At 36.0% G+C, this 17,524-nt stretch overlaps 1 protein-coding gene across 2 annotated transcripts in view; it reads right to left on the bottom strand.

Annotated features, from left to right (window-relative positions):
- Positions 1 to 252: 252 nt before the first annotated feature.
- Positions 253 to 17,524, bottom strand: part of ankrd28b (ankyrin repeat domain 28b) — a 146,095-nt gene continuing 128,823 nt past the window's right edge. For both annotated transcript variants that reach the window (XM_039736424.1, XM_039736423.1), the window contains exons 20-28: positions 13,568 to 13,685; positions 12,382 to 12,601; positions 11,336 to 11,423; positions 11,159 to 11,242; positions 10,938 to 11,083; positions 8,120 to 8,202; positions 6,680 to 6,762; positions 6,284 to 6,375; positions 253 to 1,929 (exon numbers count right to left, since the gene is read on the bottom strand). In XM_039736424.1, the coding sequence (XP_039592358.1) occupies positions 1,643 to 1,929; positions 6,284 to 6,375; positions 6,680 to 6,762; positions 8,120 to 8,202; positions 10,938 to 11,083; positions 11,159 to 11,242; positions 11,336 to 11,423; positions 12,382 to 12,601; positions 13,568 to 13,685 (1,201 nt within the window). In that variant the 3' untranslated portion in view covers positions 253 to 1,642. The remainder of the gene's footprint in view (positions 1,930 to 6,283; positions 6,376 to 6,679; positions 6,763 to 8,119; positions 8,203 to 10,937; positions 11,084 to 11,158; positions 11,243 to 11,335; positions 11,424 to 12,381; positions 12,602 to 13,567; positions 13,686 to 17,524) is intronic.

The following is a 17,524-nucleotide window of genomic DNA, read 5'->3' as shown; positions in this document are numbered from 1 at the left end:
GACTGTGTTCGACTTGCTAGGCCTGCATCAGTGACGACTACAAACTGAAAAATCTCGAAGTCGTGTGATGACCTTAACAGGGCCAGCATTCGCAGGAAAGCAAAACTTAATGGTGCCATTTAAAACTTACAGAAAATACCAGCTGACAACAATTACAAAAGAAATATCGTAAAATTTTATTTTGTTTGGAAAAAAAAAAAAAAAAAGATTAACTTATTTTTACTGACCTTCAAAAGGACCACAAACTCCAAGTGAAATTTACATATATCCCACATTTGGATTTTTATTATAATCCATAAAATATACAGGAATCTCAGTGATGTATTTAAAGAGTGCAGGAAGGCAGGATACCCAAGCAGTCTCTTTCTCCTATATACATGCTATAATTTAATCTTTTCCCCAAAAATATCACAAAATGTATTAAGACAAAATTGTCCTGTTCCACATTTTTTTTCAGAAAACCAGCTGATATACTGTACAGAACTTCAGTTTAAATGCACTGAAAATAAAAAAATCTGCTTTCTCCTAAACATTTACAAGCAAGATTGTAAATATCTTGCATGCAAAACCAGGTTCTTTTAAACAGAATATTAAAACAATTGCAATCATTTCTCGTAGATAAAAGATAATCCAATGCAATCCTGTCATTGGTATATACAGTATACTTCATTTCAAAGCAAACGGTGATTGCAGAGGCCTGCAATAATACAGTATCTTGCTTTGTAGAAAATTAGTGTCATTATTTTATACTGAATAACATTGCTTTTCAAACACTAGCTGAGGTTGCCTCCAAAAAAAAAAAAAATCTAAACATATGAAGGCACAAAAAAAGGAACTTGTGGTTGTAGAGAATACATACATTAAAAAATATTCAAATTAATTTTGCATTAATGATACATGGCCTGGGTCATCACACTGGAGTTTATTTGGATTGTATCAGACACCTACTCCTACTTGTCAATTTCTTTCAAAATGCTCTTCATCAGATAAAACGTAATAATTTCCCCTTGGAAGTTCTTGAGTGAATTTGTCTCTTTCTAGTGTACAATTTATAACCCTGTCTGCACCATTAACGCCTGTCTGAACATTTAAAATATCAGAAATGTACGAGGCAATCCTCTTAAAACAGGTTTTCACTTCCATGGAGTAAGGGGCACGACGACGCTGTTGACTTTTCACCATCGTGAAGCTGTTCCATGCTGAAATGGGATTAAAAAAAAAATAATTTTTTTTTTTACTGTTTGGTCCCTTTGGCAAATCATAGTTCAAGTGTGAATTTCATACTGGATTATTGCCTTCAATTATTTTTGACACTTTTAATTTTGTGTCTTCCTTGGATTTTAAAATTTTGCATCAATCTAAATACACATTTTATATTACTGTACACTGTTGAAAATTCTGGCACTGAAAATTATATGGTACAATTGATGGGGGGGGGTGAACACAAATTGGCTTTTCCAGCAGTTTTGAGAAATTCTAAGAAGCATGGCATCCTTTGCTAAATAAACTCTTAAGGCTCCTCTGAACAAAGTCACCGAACAAAGGAAGTCAGTTGCCTCTTAGCTCCATAAACAGAAAGTTAAAGCTTTCTTTCAGTTCCTTTCATGGTCATTTGCCACAGGATGTAAAGACGTTATTCTCTTTAGTAAGTCTCCGAATCAGAGTCATTGAGTTCATCATCTTCATTGAACGGGTAGCCATCTTCCCTACCAATGTTATTGAAGCCACGATAAGAGCTGTGCTCACTTCTCATAATGGCTAGTGAATCAAAACTGACAGTCTTTGAAGGGCTGGTGTAGTGATTAATGGCATTAAAATGAAGGGTGGGCAAAGTAGTGGTGGGAGATACAGGCATCATGGTGGCCAAAATAAGGGCGAGGCAGTCAGCAACATCTTTGTTGGGGGCACAAGCCAAGGCAGGTGTGTAACCTACAAACAACGAGAAGACAGTTTAAAATAGTAAAGAAGAATATAGCACAAAGACATCAATATTAGCCATGAGACAAAACACATCGCCCATAATACCTTTCGAGATTCAAGCTTCGTGATACAATACTTTCACTATTTCATAGTTTCAGAAAAGAAATGTACAACACGTTTGTAGTGTTAGTTATTCTTAGACATTCATAAACTGAAACACTGTGCAAATACACAAGTTTTAACATTGTTGTGATGTAAGATTTTGCATATAACTTGATAAATGTTTTATATGTCTTTATAATTTAGGCAAAACAATGTCATTTAGTGTTACTTTGGTGAGAGGCATTCGTGTTTGTCCCCCCCTTTACGACTAAGTCTCTTTGTAATTTTACGACAGGATTTGGGAGATGTGTCTTAAACCAGTTTGGCGAGTGTTTCTCTGCTAAAGTCTTTCAACCCCCTGCAAGGAAGCCAGGATGTTTAACATATCGTTTGGGGGCAGGTGTTAAGGTCTTCTATTCCCCCATTGGTCTGAGGTATGGAAGTTTGGAATTGGCTTGTCTCAGAGGCCTTTAAGTACAATGATGTCCTATTGGCTGTAGGGGTTGGACAGAAAACCTATAAATTTGCTTGCTTTATCTCACTCTTTCTCTATTACTAACATCTGAAAGAAGCATCTCTCTTGCTAACAATGAAGACCATTACACCATGAACTGACAAGAACAGCACAGCTTCAGCCATATTGACCAGGCTTAAGGCCTGTTCTAATTAAAGCTGAGCACCAATGATGCCTTAACTAGAGACATTAGGTAACTAACAAGTCTGTGTGCCACCTGAAACTACATATCACCATTTGATCAGGTTGTATGGTTGCCAATATTCAAATGTACTTTGCATTTTGTTATTATTTATGAATATTATCAGTAATACATTATTTTATGTATAACTTAATTCCTGCTTGTCTTCTTACTACATCCAATTGCCTGAGGTTATACAGTAGGTATGGAAAGTATTCAGACCCCCTTCAATTTTTCACTCTTTGTTATGTTGCAGCCATTTGCTAAAATCATTTAAATTATTTTTTTTCCTCATTAATGTACACACAGCACCCCATATTGACAGACAAAAAAAAAGAATTTTTGAAATTGAACTTTTTGGCCTTAATTCTAAGCGGTATGTGTGGAGACAACCAGGCACTGCTCATCACTTGTCCAATACAGTCCCCACAGTGAAGCATGGCGGTGGCAGCATCATGCTGTGGGGGTGTTTTTCAGCTGCAGGGACAGGACGACTGGTTGCAATCGAGGGAAAGATGAATGCAGCCAAGTACAGGGATATCCTGGACAAAAACCTTCTCCAGAGTGCTAAGGACCTCAGACTGGGCCGAAGGTTTATCTTCCAACAAGACAATGGCCCTAAGCACACAGCTAAAATAATGAAGAAGTGGCTTCACAACAACACTGTGACTGTCCTTGAATGGCCCAGCCAGAACCCTGACTTAAACCCAATTGAGCATCTCTGGAGAGACCTAAAAATGGCTGTCCACCAACGTTTACCATCCAACCTGACAGAACTGGAGAGGATCTGCAAGGAGGAATGGCAGAGGATCCCCAAATCCAGGTGTGAAAAACTTGTTGCATCTTTCCCAAGAAGACTCATGGCTGTATTAGCTCAAAAGGGTGCTTCTACTAAATACTGAGCAAAGGGTCTGAATACTTAGGACCATGTGATATTTCAGTTTTTCTTTTTTAATAAATCTGCAACAATTTCAAAAATTCTTTTGTTTTTGTCTGTCAATATGGGGTGCTGTGTGTACATTAATGAGGGAAAAAATTAATTTAAATGATTTTAGCAAATGGCTGCAATATAACAAAGAGTGAAAAATTGAAGGGGGTCTGAATACTTTCCTTACCCACTGTAGATATAGAAGGGAAGGTGGGGATAAGTTATATACAATACCACCTTATAAACAGTGGTTAAGTCTGTGAGATTTGGCATTCTAAGGCTACATATCAATAATACAATAGGGGAAAGTAGAGCAATATACTGTAGGTATTACTCTACCAAGATAAAACATAGTTTTTGTAAGCTAATTCTTTTTTATGAAAATAATCTTAGATATCAACATAGAAAATTTGCGCTGTAGTAAGATCAGACATGTTATATGTTGATTAGCACGTTCAACAAAGAATTTCACTGTGCTCTGTGCATATGACAATAATCATCCAATAGATAATAATAAAGTTACACCACCACTAAATTATCCACATTTTATCGTATCTTTTTGATTCCTGAGTTTGCTCCAATATGGTTGTCTTTTTATTTCCTGATTGAACGCCCCGTTTCCCTGCACTCACGGGTGTTAATAAGATGACAATTTCAGCAGCAGCGGCGGGGCCTTCACCAACACACTTAACTGACAAAGAGGGCAGTCGGGTGGCTCTGGGAATACTCTGGCTTCGTGGAAAATGGGGACAGAAAATCACAAAATGCATGCAAACCTGTTAGCAAGATTTGCAGTCATGTCAATTCAAACACTTTTGAGAGGTATCTTATTTGTAAATAACAGAAACAGGCCTATAAACCTGGAAACTGTGGCATCTGAAGCAGTGATGTGATGTGTTTATTTTTTTCCACAGTTTAAAACATTTTTTGCAGCCAGTCAAGCATTTAACGTATCAAGACGGGGCCTTAAATTATTTTCTCTTCAGGTCCAGTTTTATTCTGTGCTGTTCATTTAGGCACAACACGTTTCAGCACTAGAACTTTGTCACCCTTCTCACTGAATGATGCTGTAGCCCATTACTTTCTTTTATTACACAATTTTTAAATTATATTTCATCAGAATTACTATACAATACAATGCGCTCTAACTTTTCAGTTGCAGAAACTGTGGCACTACTCCTCTGTGTGCTCCTGCATTTCCAGCCTTGCTTCAGAGCGTCTATTGAGCATGTTACGGTAACACAGCATGCAGCAGCCTCACTGAAGAGCACGCTGACATGCTAGCCTTACTTGTGCAAGTTGTTTAAGTTACAAAAACATCGTAGTTTAATTATACAGAAATGCCAAGTGCACAGTGTGTGTTACTTTTCTAAATAATGGTTTACAAAAGGCCACATTAATGTTCTTTTTTCTTGAATATTTGTTTTACAAAAGATTGCAATACTTATTCAATTAAAGCTTAGTAGCTTTACTTTATAACATTCCATCGTAATACCTCAGTAATAGTGTTTGCTTTCATCAATAAAAATAAAAATATTGACATTTATACTTTACTTTTTATTGCCCGCAAAATGTAACTCTTACCTTTAACAAAAGCCTTTGAAGTATTTGCATTTAATGACTAAAATTACCAATAGTTGTTTTCATCAATGTTAAGATTTTAATGCATACAGAATTGCAATAACATTTTTAAGATAATTATATATTGTATTGGCTATTGAATTTCAGTACTTTTATTAGTATTGTATCAGTTTGAAATTTTGATATCATGACAATCCTTGTCCTGACTGGATCTAAGAAGTATTTAGAAATGTAACAATGAAAATGTCAGCACATTAAGTTAAGCCCCTTCCGCTGTGACTTTATCCTCGCTCGCTCACTGGGTACTGACATTGCATCGGGAATTTGGCCGCTTCTCTTTCTGCCATGCTAGAAGGCAGTTGCTGAGAGCAAAACTACATTCATTGCTGTAACTTTTCTCCTTGCTGTAATCTACCTCTGTTTAAGAATGAGAACCAATAAAAAGGTGTGTCAATGTCGGACCACTCACTCACATCTGTGCCTCATGAGAGCTACAGCAATTGCAGGTCAGTGCTCCCAGTAGCATGCGAGTATGAGAACTGATCGGTTCCAATATGACGGTAAGTTTGTGTTTTGCTGATATCAACAGAACACAATGTGAAAACAAGCCCGTGGTGCGTTTCTAAAACAATGTTGCAGTTTGTTGTACTTGTGCGAGGATGCAACTCACTAAATTAAGTAAGCCCGCTTTTACATAGTGTGATGTTTACACGGTGCACCCACGGTGAATAACAATTCTGCTGAAGTCCAGTCAGTCTGCTGTTATACCTCAGCTTTCAATCAGATTTTTCAACTACTGATTTGGAGGAAAAATGTTTTCATTTGCTTATGTGTTTCATTCCAGTCATTTGGTAATGGCACACAATTTACAAGGCCACATTTCATATTTGCAGTATTTTGTATAAAACAATATTTGATACAACACCTTTAAAGATCAGTCATCAAGAAATATAGCATATACTGTCCGATGACCTCTAATGATTCAAACTGTATGTAAAAAATATAGGCGTAAGCAACACAACAATTATTATTCAGAGTCCTAATGAACTCTTCTTACCATTTTCATCTACAGCAAGTACACTGGCTCCTTTGACTAAAAGTTCTTGCACCACTACAGTAAGACCATTGCGGGCAGCAACGTGTAGAGGCCTACAGAACAGACAGAACATTTAGTGGAATGGAAAAAATATGCTTGTGTTCAAAACAAACATTTTTCCCCTTAATAGGACAAGGTTATATTTGAGCTTTATTATGATTAAATATAAAAATAGATCCAATAACCATTCTTCTTCAATTTGGACTTAATCAAATATATTTATATTTCCTTTTAATTTTGAAAATACCTGTAGTTAGCCAAAAACCATTGTTATTAGAACAGTGGCATCTAATAATTGAATAAAGTCAACAATGACATGCACATTGTTACAAAAATAAAGAGCTGAAAACGGCATACGTTTGCAAAGCTGCATTAGTTGCATTGATGAGATTCCTGTCAGTTATCTTCTCCAAAATTAACAAGGCACTGGTTTCGTGGCCCTAATATTTGCAATAAAAGAAAAATATTGATTATGACAAAAAAATAAAAGCAGTAACAAATTTTGTAAGTATTAACAGTGACTGGTCATGCACCTGGTGGCCTGTCGCAGCCAAAAGCAAAGACTACGCTTAGTGCAGCAACTCAGCCCCTCAGGCCTGTCCACGGCAAAAAACCTGAGCCGAAGAACCACAGCACAGTGCACTGCCCATTAAAGCAAGGCTGGCAGCACAAACTTGGCTTGGGGGTGTAGACTAAAGTTCACAATTCAAAACACAAATCAAATAAAAAAAGGAACATCAAAACACCAAAAGGCGCACAAATTAGGCAAAGTGGTACAGTTATAAGGATAAATTGTAATTAAGATCAAAACTGACTCCTGAAAATACACAGGAGTTCAGTTTTTGATTTTTTTAATAAATTTGCAGACCTTTCTGAAAACACGTTTTCACATTTTCATTGTTTTTGATAGTAGATTACTGGCCCAATAAGGCAAATTTATCAATTTAAAATGAAACCTACTGCACAATAAAGTGTACAGAAAGTGGCGGGCTCTAAATACTTTATGAACCCACTGTGCTTGATAGGATACTGACGAGGCAGGTGGTACAATGCTACATAAAGGCCGTGCCAAATGCCAGCCTCTTTGTTACCTTGCCACTCCCATCCCGTGACTTTTGCATGCTTTATACTGTAATAGGCAAAGGAAGGGGGGCAGCTGCAAAATGCAGGCTAAAGGAAAAATCTCTCAAACACATCCAGTTTATTCATTGAGGTAAAAAAAAAAATGAATATATACAAAAAGATGGGTGGAAAGCCTTAAAAATACAGAAAAGTGTGTCACAAATTTAAAATGAACACTTGAACATAAAAACGGAGCTCTAGCTACAGAAAAAAATCCATTTAAAAAAATACAACAGTAGTTAACTAAATACACTGCAATTAAAAGGCATCTTTCCAGTAAAACCACAAGAACGGCCTTCAATGTGTTAAGAGAACAATTTGTAAAATGACTAAAATTCAGTTTAAACAAAAAGCATGCCAGGAGAGATGAGTTTACTTAAGCAAAATGTTACGTATTGTGCATGCAGTAGGAGAGAGCCGCTGTTAGCTGCCAGATCTGCAGCTCGTGAAATGGAGATCACTTTTGGTTGAGTAGTAGAACTGGCAGCTGTGATTCCAGAAACCTGCTGAAAACGTGGTTGTCATGGAGGATGTGTAGCGGCCGAGAAGATAGCATCTCCATGACCGATTTCCTTGTCAGTGAGAGCTTTCAAATTTAGGTTTAGTGACTGAGTTTCACAATGTACAGTTTACCAATTCTAAACTAAAGCACATTAAAGACCGCTTGCTACATACCTTGCCACAAGCCAAATGAAGTGCTGTGTTTTTGTTAGCATCTTGCAAGGTTAGATCTGCTTTTGCACTACTCACTAATACCTCTGTAATTAAAAAGAATAAAAAAAAAACACAAATTAGTCTGCAGAAAGCATCTCTGGAATGTATTTTTTAGCAATTGTCATCCATGACAGATCATACTTACATACATAACATACTAGAAAACTTAAATAATTGCTAGAAAAATTAGCGCATGAGCTTAATGTAGACAGTTTAACAAAAGAAGTTACTTAAATTTTAAAACGTACCACAATTATAAAAATTCACTCCCTGTAGAATGCATACAAGCTTGCTTATATACAGTAAAAGCTACTGCTGACAGGAAGACCACTTGGTAAGAAATTGGCCTTCTCAGAATTCATGAATGCTTCTCATTTAAGCTCAAACACTAACTGCAATGACAGATGATACTACCCTAGCCAGCTCAAGTTCTTGCTTATCCTTCATTAAAACGCACAGTTTGAGAGGTGGCTAAAATTTGAACCTTTGCCTTTTGCTCTATCAAACTGTGTAAGCCAAGTGTCCGCATGTTTAAATGTGGCTACTGTAATACTTTTGTAAACATTTGTAAACAATCAGCAGCGTTATTTGTAACACAGTGTACTAAATAATATGTGACAGTTTCTATGTTCAATACCATTTGACTAGGTACAGATCTTAATTTAGCATTGTCCTTCACTGGCCAGCTCATCAAAGGCTATTGCACTTCACCATAAACCATAGCCAGTATAGACAAACAGGTCACAGGCTGCCGAAAAATCTATAGGAATAGTAAACGTTAGGTGGATAAACTGCACATGCCAGTGGTTTAACTTAGTTTAAATTACTTTTAATTGTTTGTGTTTTATGACTTAAAAGTAGAAAATTACTGCTTCAATGTCATTTCATTAACAGCTTAAAAGGTTTTCTGTAAAATAAGTAACAAAGCATTTGGGCCATGTCTGCAGGAATGGCACTCACTGGTAACCAGAAGCCTGCCTGTATATTTGTGTGTGTCTGCGTGTATACAGTGGAATACAAAAGTTTGGGGATCCATACTTAAAATGTTTGTTACTGTGAATAGTAAAGTTAGCAGATGACCAGAACACATACATTTAAAGATGACACATTTCTTTAATATTTTAAGTAACATTACATTTGTATTTTCATCGTTTGCAGGTACAAAATGTCAAAGAAAAGGGCCTGGAGCAATGGTTTGGGTACCCAAAATGAAATGGTCAGTACTTAGTAACACCCCCTTTGGCAAGTATCACCGCTTGTAAACACTTTTTGTAACCAGCAAAGAGTCTTTCAATTCTTACTTGGGGTATTTTCACCCATTTGTCCTTGCCAAATGCTTCTGATTCTGCAAGATTCTTGGGGCGTCTTGGATGCACTGCTCCTTTGAGATCTAGCCACAGATTAAAATTTTTTACAGATGATATGATGTTCACTTTCACAATTTGCTGGATTTTATTTAAACCCATTCTTCCCTCTACCAATGACATTTTCCCTGTGCCACTGGCTGCAACACAAGCCCAAAGCCTGATCGATCCACCACCATGCATAGTTCAAGTTGGAGAGGTGTCACTTCCTAGAATATGGATCACTTTTTTCTCCAAACATACCTTTGCACATTGTGGCCAAAATGTTCTATTTTGACTTCATCAGTCCGTAAGTTGCATCAGGCTAGTTTAGATGTTCATTTCAGAAGTGGAATTTTGTGGCTAGGACACAGGAAAAGGTTTTCTTCTGCTGACTGTATGGTTAATGTCTTATTTGTTCAAGTGTCGCTGCACAATAGAACAGTGCACCACCATTCCAGGTCTGCTAAATCTTCTTGAAAGTCTTTTGCAGTCAAATGGGGGTTATTTCCCTTTCTAGCAGTCCAGCGAGCAGTTCTTTCAGAAAGATTTCTTGGTCCTCCAGACCTCTACTTGACCACCACCGTTCCTGTTAAGTGCCCTTTCTTACTAACATTATGAACTGAGGAAACAGCTACCTGAAAACACTTTGCTATCTTCTTGTAGCTTTCTCCTGCTTTGTAAGCATCAATTGTTTTATTTTTCAGAGTGCTAGGCAGCTGCTTAGAGGAAGTGCATTGCTGCTGATTGGTGGTACAAGGTTTGAAGAGTCAAGAGAATTAAAATCTGAATCACCTGAGGCTTCCTAATGAGGACTGTGGAAAAGCCATAGCTTTAATAGACTAATGAAGGCCTGAGACCTTGGGAAAAGTTATCCGAGACCTTAAATATTGTAGGGTGCCAAATCTTTTGCTTTGTGCTCCTTTCCTTTTGTCACTGTACAATTGTACAAAAACAATCCACTAATCTTGCATAAAATGCCGAAAATAAATGTGTCATCTTTAACTTTATGACTTTTGGTGATCAATTCATCTTCCTATTTAACTATTCACAGTAACAGACATTTTAAGCAAGGGTGTCCAAATTTTTGCATATATATTCTGTGTGTGTGTGAATTTATATATAAATTATCCGCTAATAACACAAGCAATGCCAGCACATCAGCAAAGCTAAACCCCTGAAGAGTTGCACGCTTAGCCGCTAATACTGAAATGAGGCGAACACATCGCAAAAGAAAACCTCAGAAGAAAGACAGTCGCTTAGCCGCTAACATCACTATACACATATATTATACTACACACATTATATTATACACACACATATATATATATATATATATATATATATATATTTATTTATACATACATACACACAATCATTTTTAATGCTCAGTGATTCTGATCTCCATACCAACGAAATTAATAAAATTAATGTACCAACTGCATTTGTCTGCCCATTTTCAGCTGCCATCATTAAAGGAGTTTTCCCAGAACAGTCTACTACATTGACTTGGGCATTGTGACTGAGCAGAAGTTGCAAACATTCAACATGGTCTGTAAAGGCCGCTGCATGAAGAGGAGTTCTGTAAGTAAAAAATAAGAATATTAACAAGATCACCTAACTACAGGTGATTAAATAATTGTAACAATTTTCTTACCTTCCTTTTGAATCCACAGAGTTTACGATGTTTGCACCTAAAGCATCTATTAACATTTCAGCTGCACCTTCATTGTCATTTATTCTGCAAAGATAGAATTGTAATATTGTAACAGCATACGTAAAGCAAACAAAATGTGAATGAAATTACAAGCGACACACAATTATTCTGTCTTACACAGCACAGTGCAAAGGACTGAAAGAATTTCCTTCCATCCTCTGGAATATCTCTTGTTCCAACAGAAGTTCAACACATGGATCATGTCCTGTAAAATGCACGAAATGTTTACATTAAACAGCGCTACAATTGAATATTAAGTTTAATGTGTACTTGTATAACTGCAACACTAAACAATTCTGGATGAGCTAACTAAACGTTCACACATCTAAAAAAGTAATACACGTCCCTGGTTCTTTCCTGTGTCTACATGGGTTTCTTCCCAAAGTGTGAAGACATGGGGGTTAGGTGGATTGGAGACGCTAAATTGGCCCTAGTTTATGTGCTTAGTGTGTGGGTGAGTTCTCCCTGAAATAGACAGGTGTGAGGAAGGTAGCCACACAGCTGAATCGGGGGATATTTACACTTGAAAATATTAGTCTACAGGTAGACTGGTAGCTAGCTGAAATAGTAACATAGCCATTTTGTTGATTATTCACTGTATGCTGGGAGTACTTAAACTAACATCAAATGATTTTTTAGAGTGACTTTTTAACAATATTTCCACCATTTAATAATGTGAACCAGAAAAATGCTATTTAATAACTGGCTACAAAGCAGACCAAAAATGGAAATTTCTTTAGTTCTGACTTCTAACCTGGAATCTGTAAAGCATATTTTAACAAAACCTGCAACATTTGCGTTAAGTACATTAAAAAACATTCTTTTACTGTTAAGTGCAAAATACATTGTAGTAATACATATAATGTAATATGTGTTTGTGTGTATGTATATATTCTGTAATCTATACATCTATGTCAATATCAACATATTTATATATCTATGACAGAATATAAAAACTATACATTATGTCTGGGTCAAAATGTCCCAGAATTTTGGCAATAAGATTTGCTGTCACTCATTTTGCATTAGGTTATATTTTTGAATACAACAAAATTGTAAAAAAAATTCAAAATGTTGCCCAGCTATAAACACAGTCATACATATAAATATATACAAAAAAAATACTTAATTGTATTTTTTACAAAATTAAAAAAAAAAATTACCATTGTAGCATGCCCAGTGGAGAGGCGTGTACCCTCGATTGTCTGTCACACTGGGAAGGATTTCCACAGACTGTGCAGCTTGCAGCAGTGCACTCAGTACTCCAATATGACCACATGCAGCAGCTAAGTGTAGTGGAGTCCTACCCTTGCTGTCTCGGGTAAGAAAGCTGGCACCATGCTGAAGAAGTGGCTCTACACATTCTTCATTGCCAGTCACTGCCTGGAACATAAAAGAAAAGTTACTGAAACATTGAAGAGCTATTATTATAAGCTTCCAATTTTCTTTCTTTAAAATTTGAAAAACACTGAACTGAATTTTGAAGCACTCTCAGCAAAATGCCAACTCTAAAAAATGCTTTTACGAACATGTTATAGCCAACACCAGATGCCATAGGACTCTTTCTTATAAATGTTTAGATCTGAAGCAATTCCCAGTAGATCTCTTAACACTAGAATTACCAAAGCCTATGAAAAAACTCGTAAATCCATCCCACCTTAAATCCCTTCGCACCTCTCCGTCAGCGCCTTTTTGTCTTGTAAATGTGCCCATCAAGACAAGCAGCCTACTATTCCATCCCCCCACCGCTACAGAATAGGCACAAAGTTCTCCCAGTTCCACCCTTCATTAATCTTGGAGTGAAGTGCTGGAGTTTTAGAGGGGAAATAATAGATCGTTATTTGGAACACATGCATTTCATGTGTGTTCCGTTTCTACAATAATCTCTGTAAACACATTGTTAAAACTGAAACGTTCTTCATATTTCAGTAATAAATGACAAAATGTAGACATAAACTATATAATGTGTGAAGCCTGAAGTCCAAAGATAAAATACACACTTTCACAAAAGGTTTAAGGATTGTCTAAATAGGCACATTTACAAGACAAAAGATGCTGATGGAGAGGTGTGAAGGGATGTAAGGTGGGACTGATTTACGGGTTTTTTCGTAGGCTTCGGTAATTCTAGTGTTAATAAAATAAAGACTACTGCAATGAAAAATATCTTAATTTTCAATTATGTTAAGTATATAAATGCTGTATACAACATTTTCTCACTTTCACAGGATTCAGTGTATTAAGTAAACATTGCCTCAGAGCAATATGATTATTGCTTATCAAACATCTGGGTATTTTGTGATTACCAACACAACATAAACAGCTAAGAGTATAATTTACTGTGAAAATTACCCCTCGGTGTAGTGCTGTCCTTCCCATTTTGTCTTTGGCATTCACATTTGCTCCCTTATTCAACAATGAATAAACACAATCCGTGTGTCCATTCAGAACAGACATCATCAAAGGTGTCCTGGTAGAGAATAAGCAGAAAGTTATTTTATAATCATTAAGGGATGAATAATTTAAGTTCATGGTATTAATGCTTTCTGTTTGGAAAACAGGATTTAAACATTACACAAAAGTTGTGTTTTTTTCCTTTCATCCTTCATTAAAACCAAGCCAACTGAAAGTTACCCATTTAACTACTTTCTGTTCACAATGGAAAGAAGCTCAAGTACTGGTGAAAAAAAAAAAAAAAAAAAAAGAATCGTCTACGTAGAAGTATAATCTGGACAGGATTTAACCAGGGTGTAAGTGCTGTTAGGTTACAGTAGTGCCTGGTATCTCTTGGAATACTTTTTAAAATTAAATTTACAAAATGAATGTTATTAACATAATTCACACATGTACAGTATGTTCATCTTTATTAAAATAATACTTTTAATTATCTTAACGCTGGTAAATCACATGACAGATAGTTTCTGTATTCTGATGATTTTTTTCTGACTCGAATGCAAGATAATATCCATTTCATAACAACAACAGACTTGATTTTGTACGCATGTAAATAGTGTATGATTCTGGAATTTTAATATGTGCTTAGGTAGTTCTATAAAATAATATTAACTGAAGTTTGAGATTTTAAGAGTGGTTTGTAGTTTTTACACAATTAAAAATGGTAAAGAAGGAAAATCACACTATATAATCCGTCTCATTAGATAAATGAACTAACAGAAATGTTAGAAAATTAATTATGGCATTAATTGTTAAGACAAACCCTAAATCCCACCTTTGACTAAATTAGTTGTGACAGTTTGGATGTTATATTCTCTTAAAAGATTACTATATGTTACAATAGTTTTATGCATTTACTTCAAAATTCATAAAATCAACATGAAACAGAAAAAGGCCTTTTATTTTCATTTAGTAAGTCCTTATAATAATCAGTATTTTCAAAAAAGTATGTCAGTTAAGGATTATAAGGATAGCATATGTTGACACATCTGAAATTCACTTAGCAAAAAATGCTGAAAGAAAACAAATACATGATTTCTAAATATTTAGAACAACAAAGATGAGTTGCACAGCAACAATATCCTTGGTTTTTACCAACTTAATAAAGAGGTTAATTAAATTTAGGTACATCTAAACTAGTGCTGGCCGATATACCGGTTCAAACCAAAAAACTTTTTTTTAATTTTTGTTACGATATGGATTTTTCTTATACCGCAACACCGGTTTAATTAGCCTAAACAATGTTCGGAACGAGGTGCAGCGGGAAACTGTTTAAGGGGGAACTTTTTCACTGCTGCACTGCTAAACGCACATGCAACAGAGTACATTCGTTAGTGGAGGTAGTGAACGGTGAAAAGGGACAGAGAACGTTCCGAAACTAAAGCTGTAGCAGACAATAAAGTTGAACATGATGACACAGAAGAACTTTTGCCGAAAAAAGGAGCCATGTCTGTTGTCTGGAGATACTTTGGTTTTAAAAGGTCGGATGTGAACCATTAAGTTCAAATGTGTGAATACTGTTTCTATACTACTGGATAATACAGCAAGCCAATTTATACTTGTTTTATTTTTTTCAATACTGTGTAATGCACCTGGGTACTGTGTAATAGTGTGACGACATGTTGAATTTATTCTCGCTGTTTATGGCGAGATTAAATTCGACATGTTGACTTTATTCTTGTCATTTGTCATTAACGTAGAACATCGTAAACTAAACTTCACCTTAAAATGAATATTTAATTAATATTTACTAGATTTTCTCAAACCCCGTCATAAGTTAATGTAGCACATTAAATGCTTAGCAAAATATTAATCACTACGTGCTCCTGAAACTGACTTCCTCTTGCACTAAGAGGAGGTGCAGGCAACGATCACCACACAGAATACATTAATTTCATGATATTCCTGCTCCCTGAACATTTCGAATGCTAAGAAAAATACTTGATATCATTTTCATGATGAAATGCATTAAAGCATGTATTAATTATGTGGGGGCACGGTGGCGTGGAGGTTACACTGCTGCCTCGCAGCAAGGGGGTCCCGGGGTGTTCCCTGCCTTGAATTTGCATGTTTTTCTGGTGGGTTTACTCGGCGTGCTTCAGTTTCCTTTCAAAATCGCGTAGGATGTGGGGTTTTTGTTATGCTATATTGACCCTGCTAGTGTATGTGTTGCTCGTATTCACCCTGCGATGTGCTGGTGCCCTGTTCAGGATTTGCTCCTGCCTCGCACACAATGCTTGCTGGGATGGGTGCAATCCTAAATGGATGGCATAATTAAACATGTATAACGAAGGGTTTTTTTTAAAAGTTCTGAACACTCCGTGGTCTAAGTTTATAACTAGTTTTAATTTCACAAAGACGTTTATCGGGTGGTTATGTGGAGAAAGAAAAAGGAAGGATAGGAACTGGGGGTTTGGTACGTCAGACAGAGACAGCACGCATGCAATAAAGGAAGCCCGCTCAGAGTAACATCCGTTGAATTCTGTGTTCGTGTCTCAGATCACAAACCCAACATTTACATAATATTTAAGCTAAACCTGTGCAATAGCCATTCATACATCCAGTTTTTTTGGAGCCTCGTCACACCTGCCATAAAGTTCTCTATACTGAACGTACATCTGGGGACCCCTTACTAAGAGGGAGCAGCACTACCGCCTCACTACCATCCATGTTTAATACCTGCTTTAATGCATTTCATCATGAAAATGATATCAAGTATTTATCTTAGCATTCTAAATTTTCAGAGAGCAGCAATATCATGAAGTGAATGGATTCTGTGTGGCGATCGCTGCCTGCGCCTCCTCTTAGTGCAGAGGAATCAGTTTAAGAAGCATGTAGCGATTAACAACTGGGACAGGGAACACTTAACAAAAAGCATTTAATGTACTACATTAACTTATGATGGGGTTTGAGAAAATCTAGTAAATTAAACATTGATTTTGGGATAAAGTTTAGTTTACGACATTCTATTTTAATTATAAAATAAACTATGAGAATAAAGTGGAAATGTCGACTTTATTCTCAGCATGTTTTTTTTTCTTCAGTGTCCATATTTTTTTTTCTTCACCGTGGCCCTAATAATCTTCCGTAGGGCTATACCACAAATAGCATTATAAATGCAAGTTGCAGTTTTATTATTTATGTATATAGCTTATCTTGAAGCAAGGTCCATATTAATGACGTTTGCCTTAATGATGGTTCATTTGGTAAAGATGTCATCATCAAGTTGCACTTGTTTTATTTTTATTTGGTGAATACTGTGTACTGTACCAGGGCTTGAAGTAATAATATTATTACTGGAAGTTGCACTATTATTTATTTTATTGTTATTATTTATTAGTTTAAATATTATGCAGTTTAATGATGGTAAAGTTGTTTAAAAAGTCACAATTAACATTAACAGAAAGTGTAGTTGGTTAACAAAAAATATTTACTATTTATTCCTTTTCTAACACATGTTCAGTGCAACACAACTTTTGACAAGCACCTCTGGATATTTTACTCTTTGGATGGTTGAAAATATGTTGTCAAAATTTTATTTTAAGTTGTTTGCATAATTTGTTCAATGAAAAGGTTCTATATTTTGACTGCAACTGTCATACACTGTGATTCTTTCTTTTCATTAGTGCCACCCCCTTGAAAACTATCACTTTATGGGGCCAAGCAAACTTGTATTAATACTTGTGCACACATTAAAATGTTTTTTTTGTACAATGCTTATGACAGTGGAATAGGTTATTCTTAGCCAGTCTACTGCAGTGGAAAATGTGGTTAACACCCACTCATGCATGGGAAAAAAATACAGTTGAATACCATGAAACCGGGATAATTTAGAAAAATACCGTGATATAGAAT

Source organism: Polypterus senegalus, chromosome 15 (assembly GCF_016835505.1).
Source record: "Polypterus senegalus isolate Bchr_013 chromosome 15, ASM1683550v1, whole genome shotgun sequence".
Taxonomy (NCBI): Eukaryota; Metazoa; Chordata; class Cladistia; order Polypteriformes; family Polypteridae; genus Polypterus; species Polypterus senegalus.
This window is presented reverse-complemented; position numbering and strand designations above follow the sequence as displayed.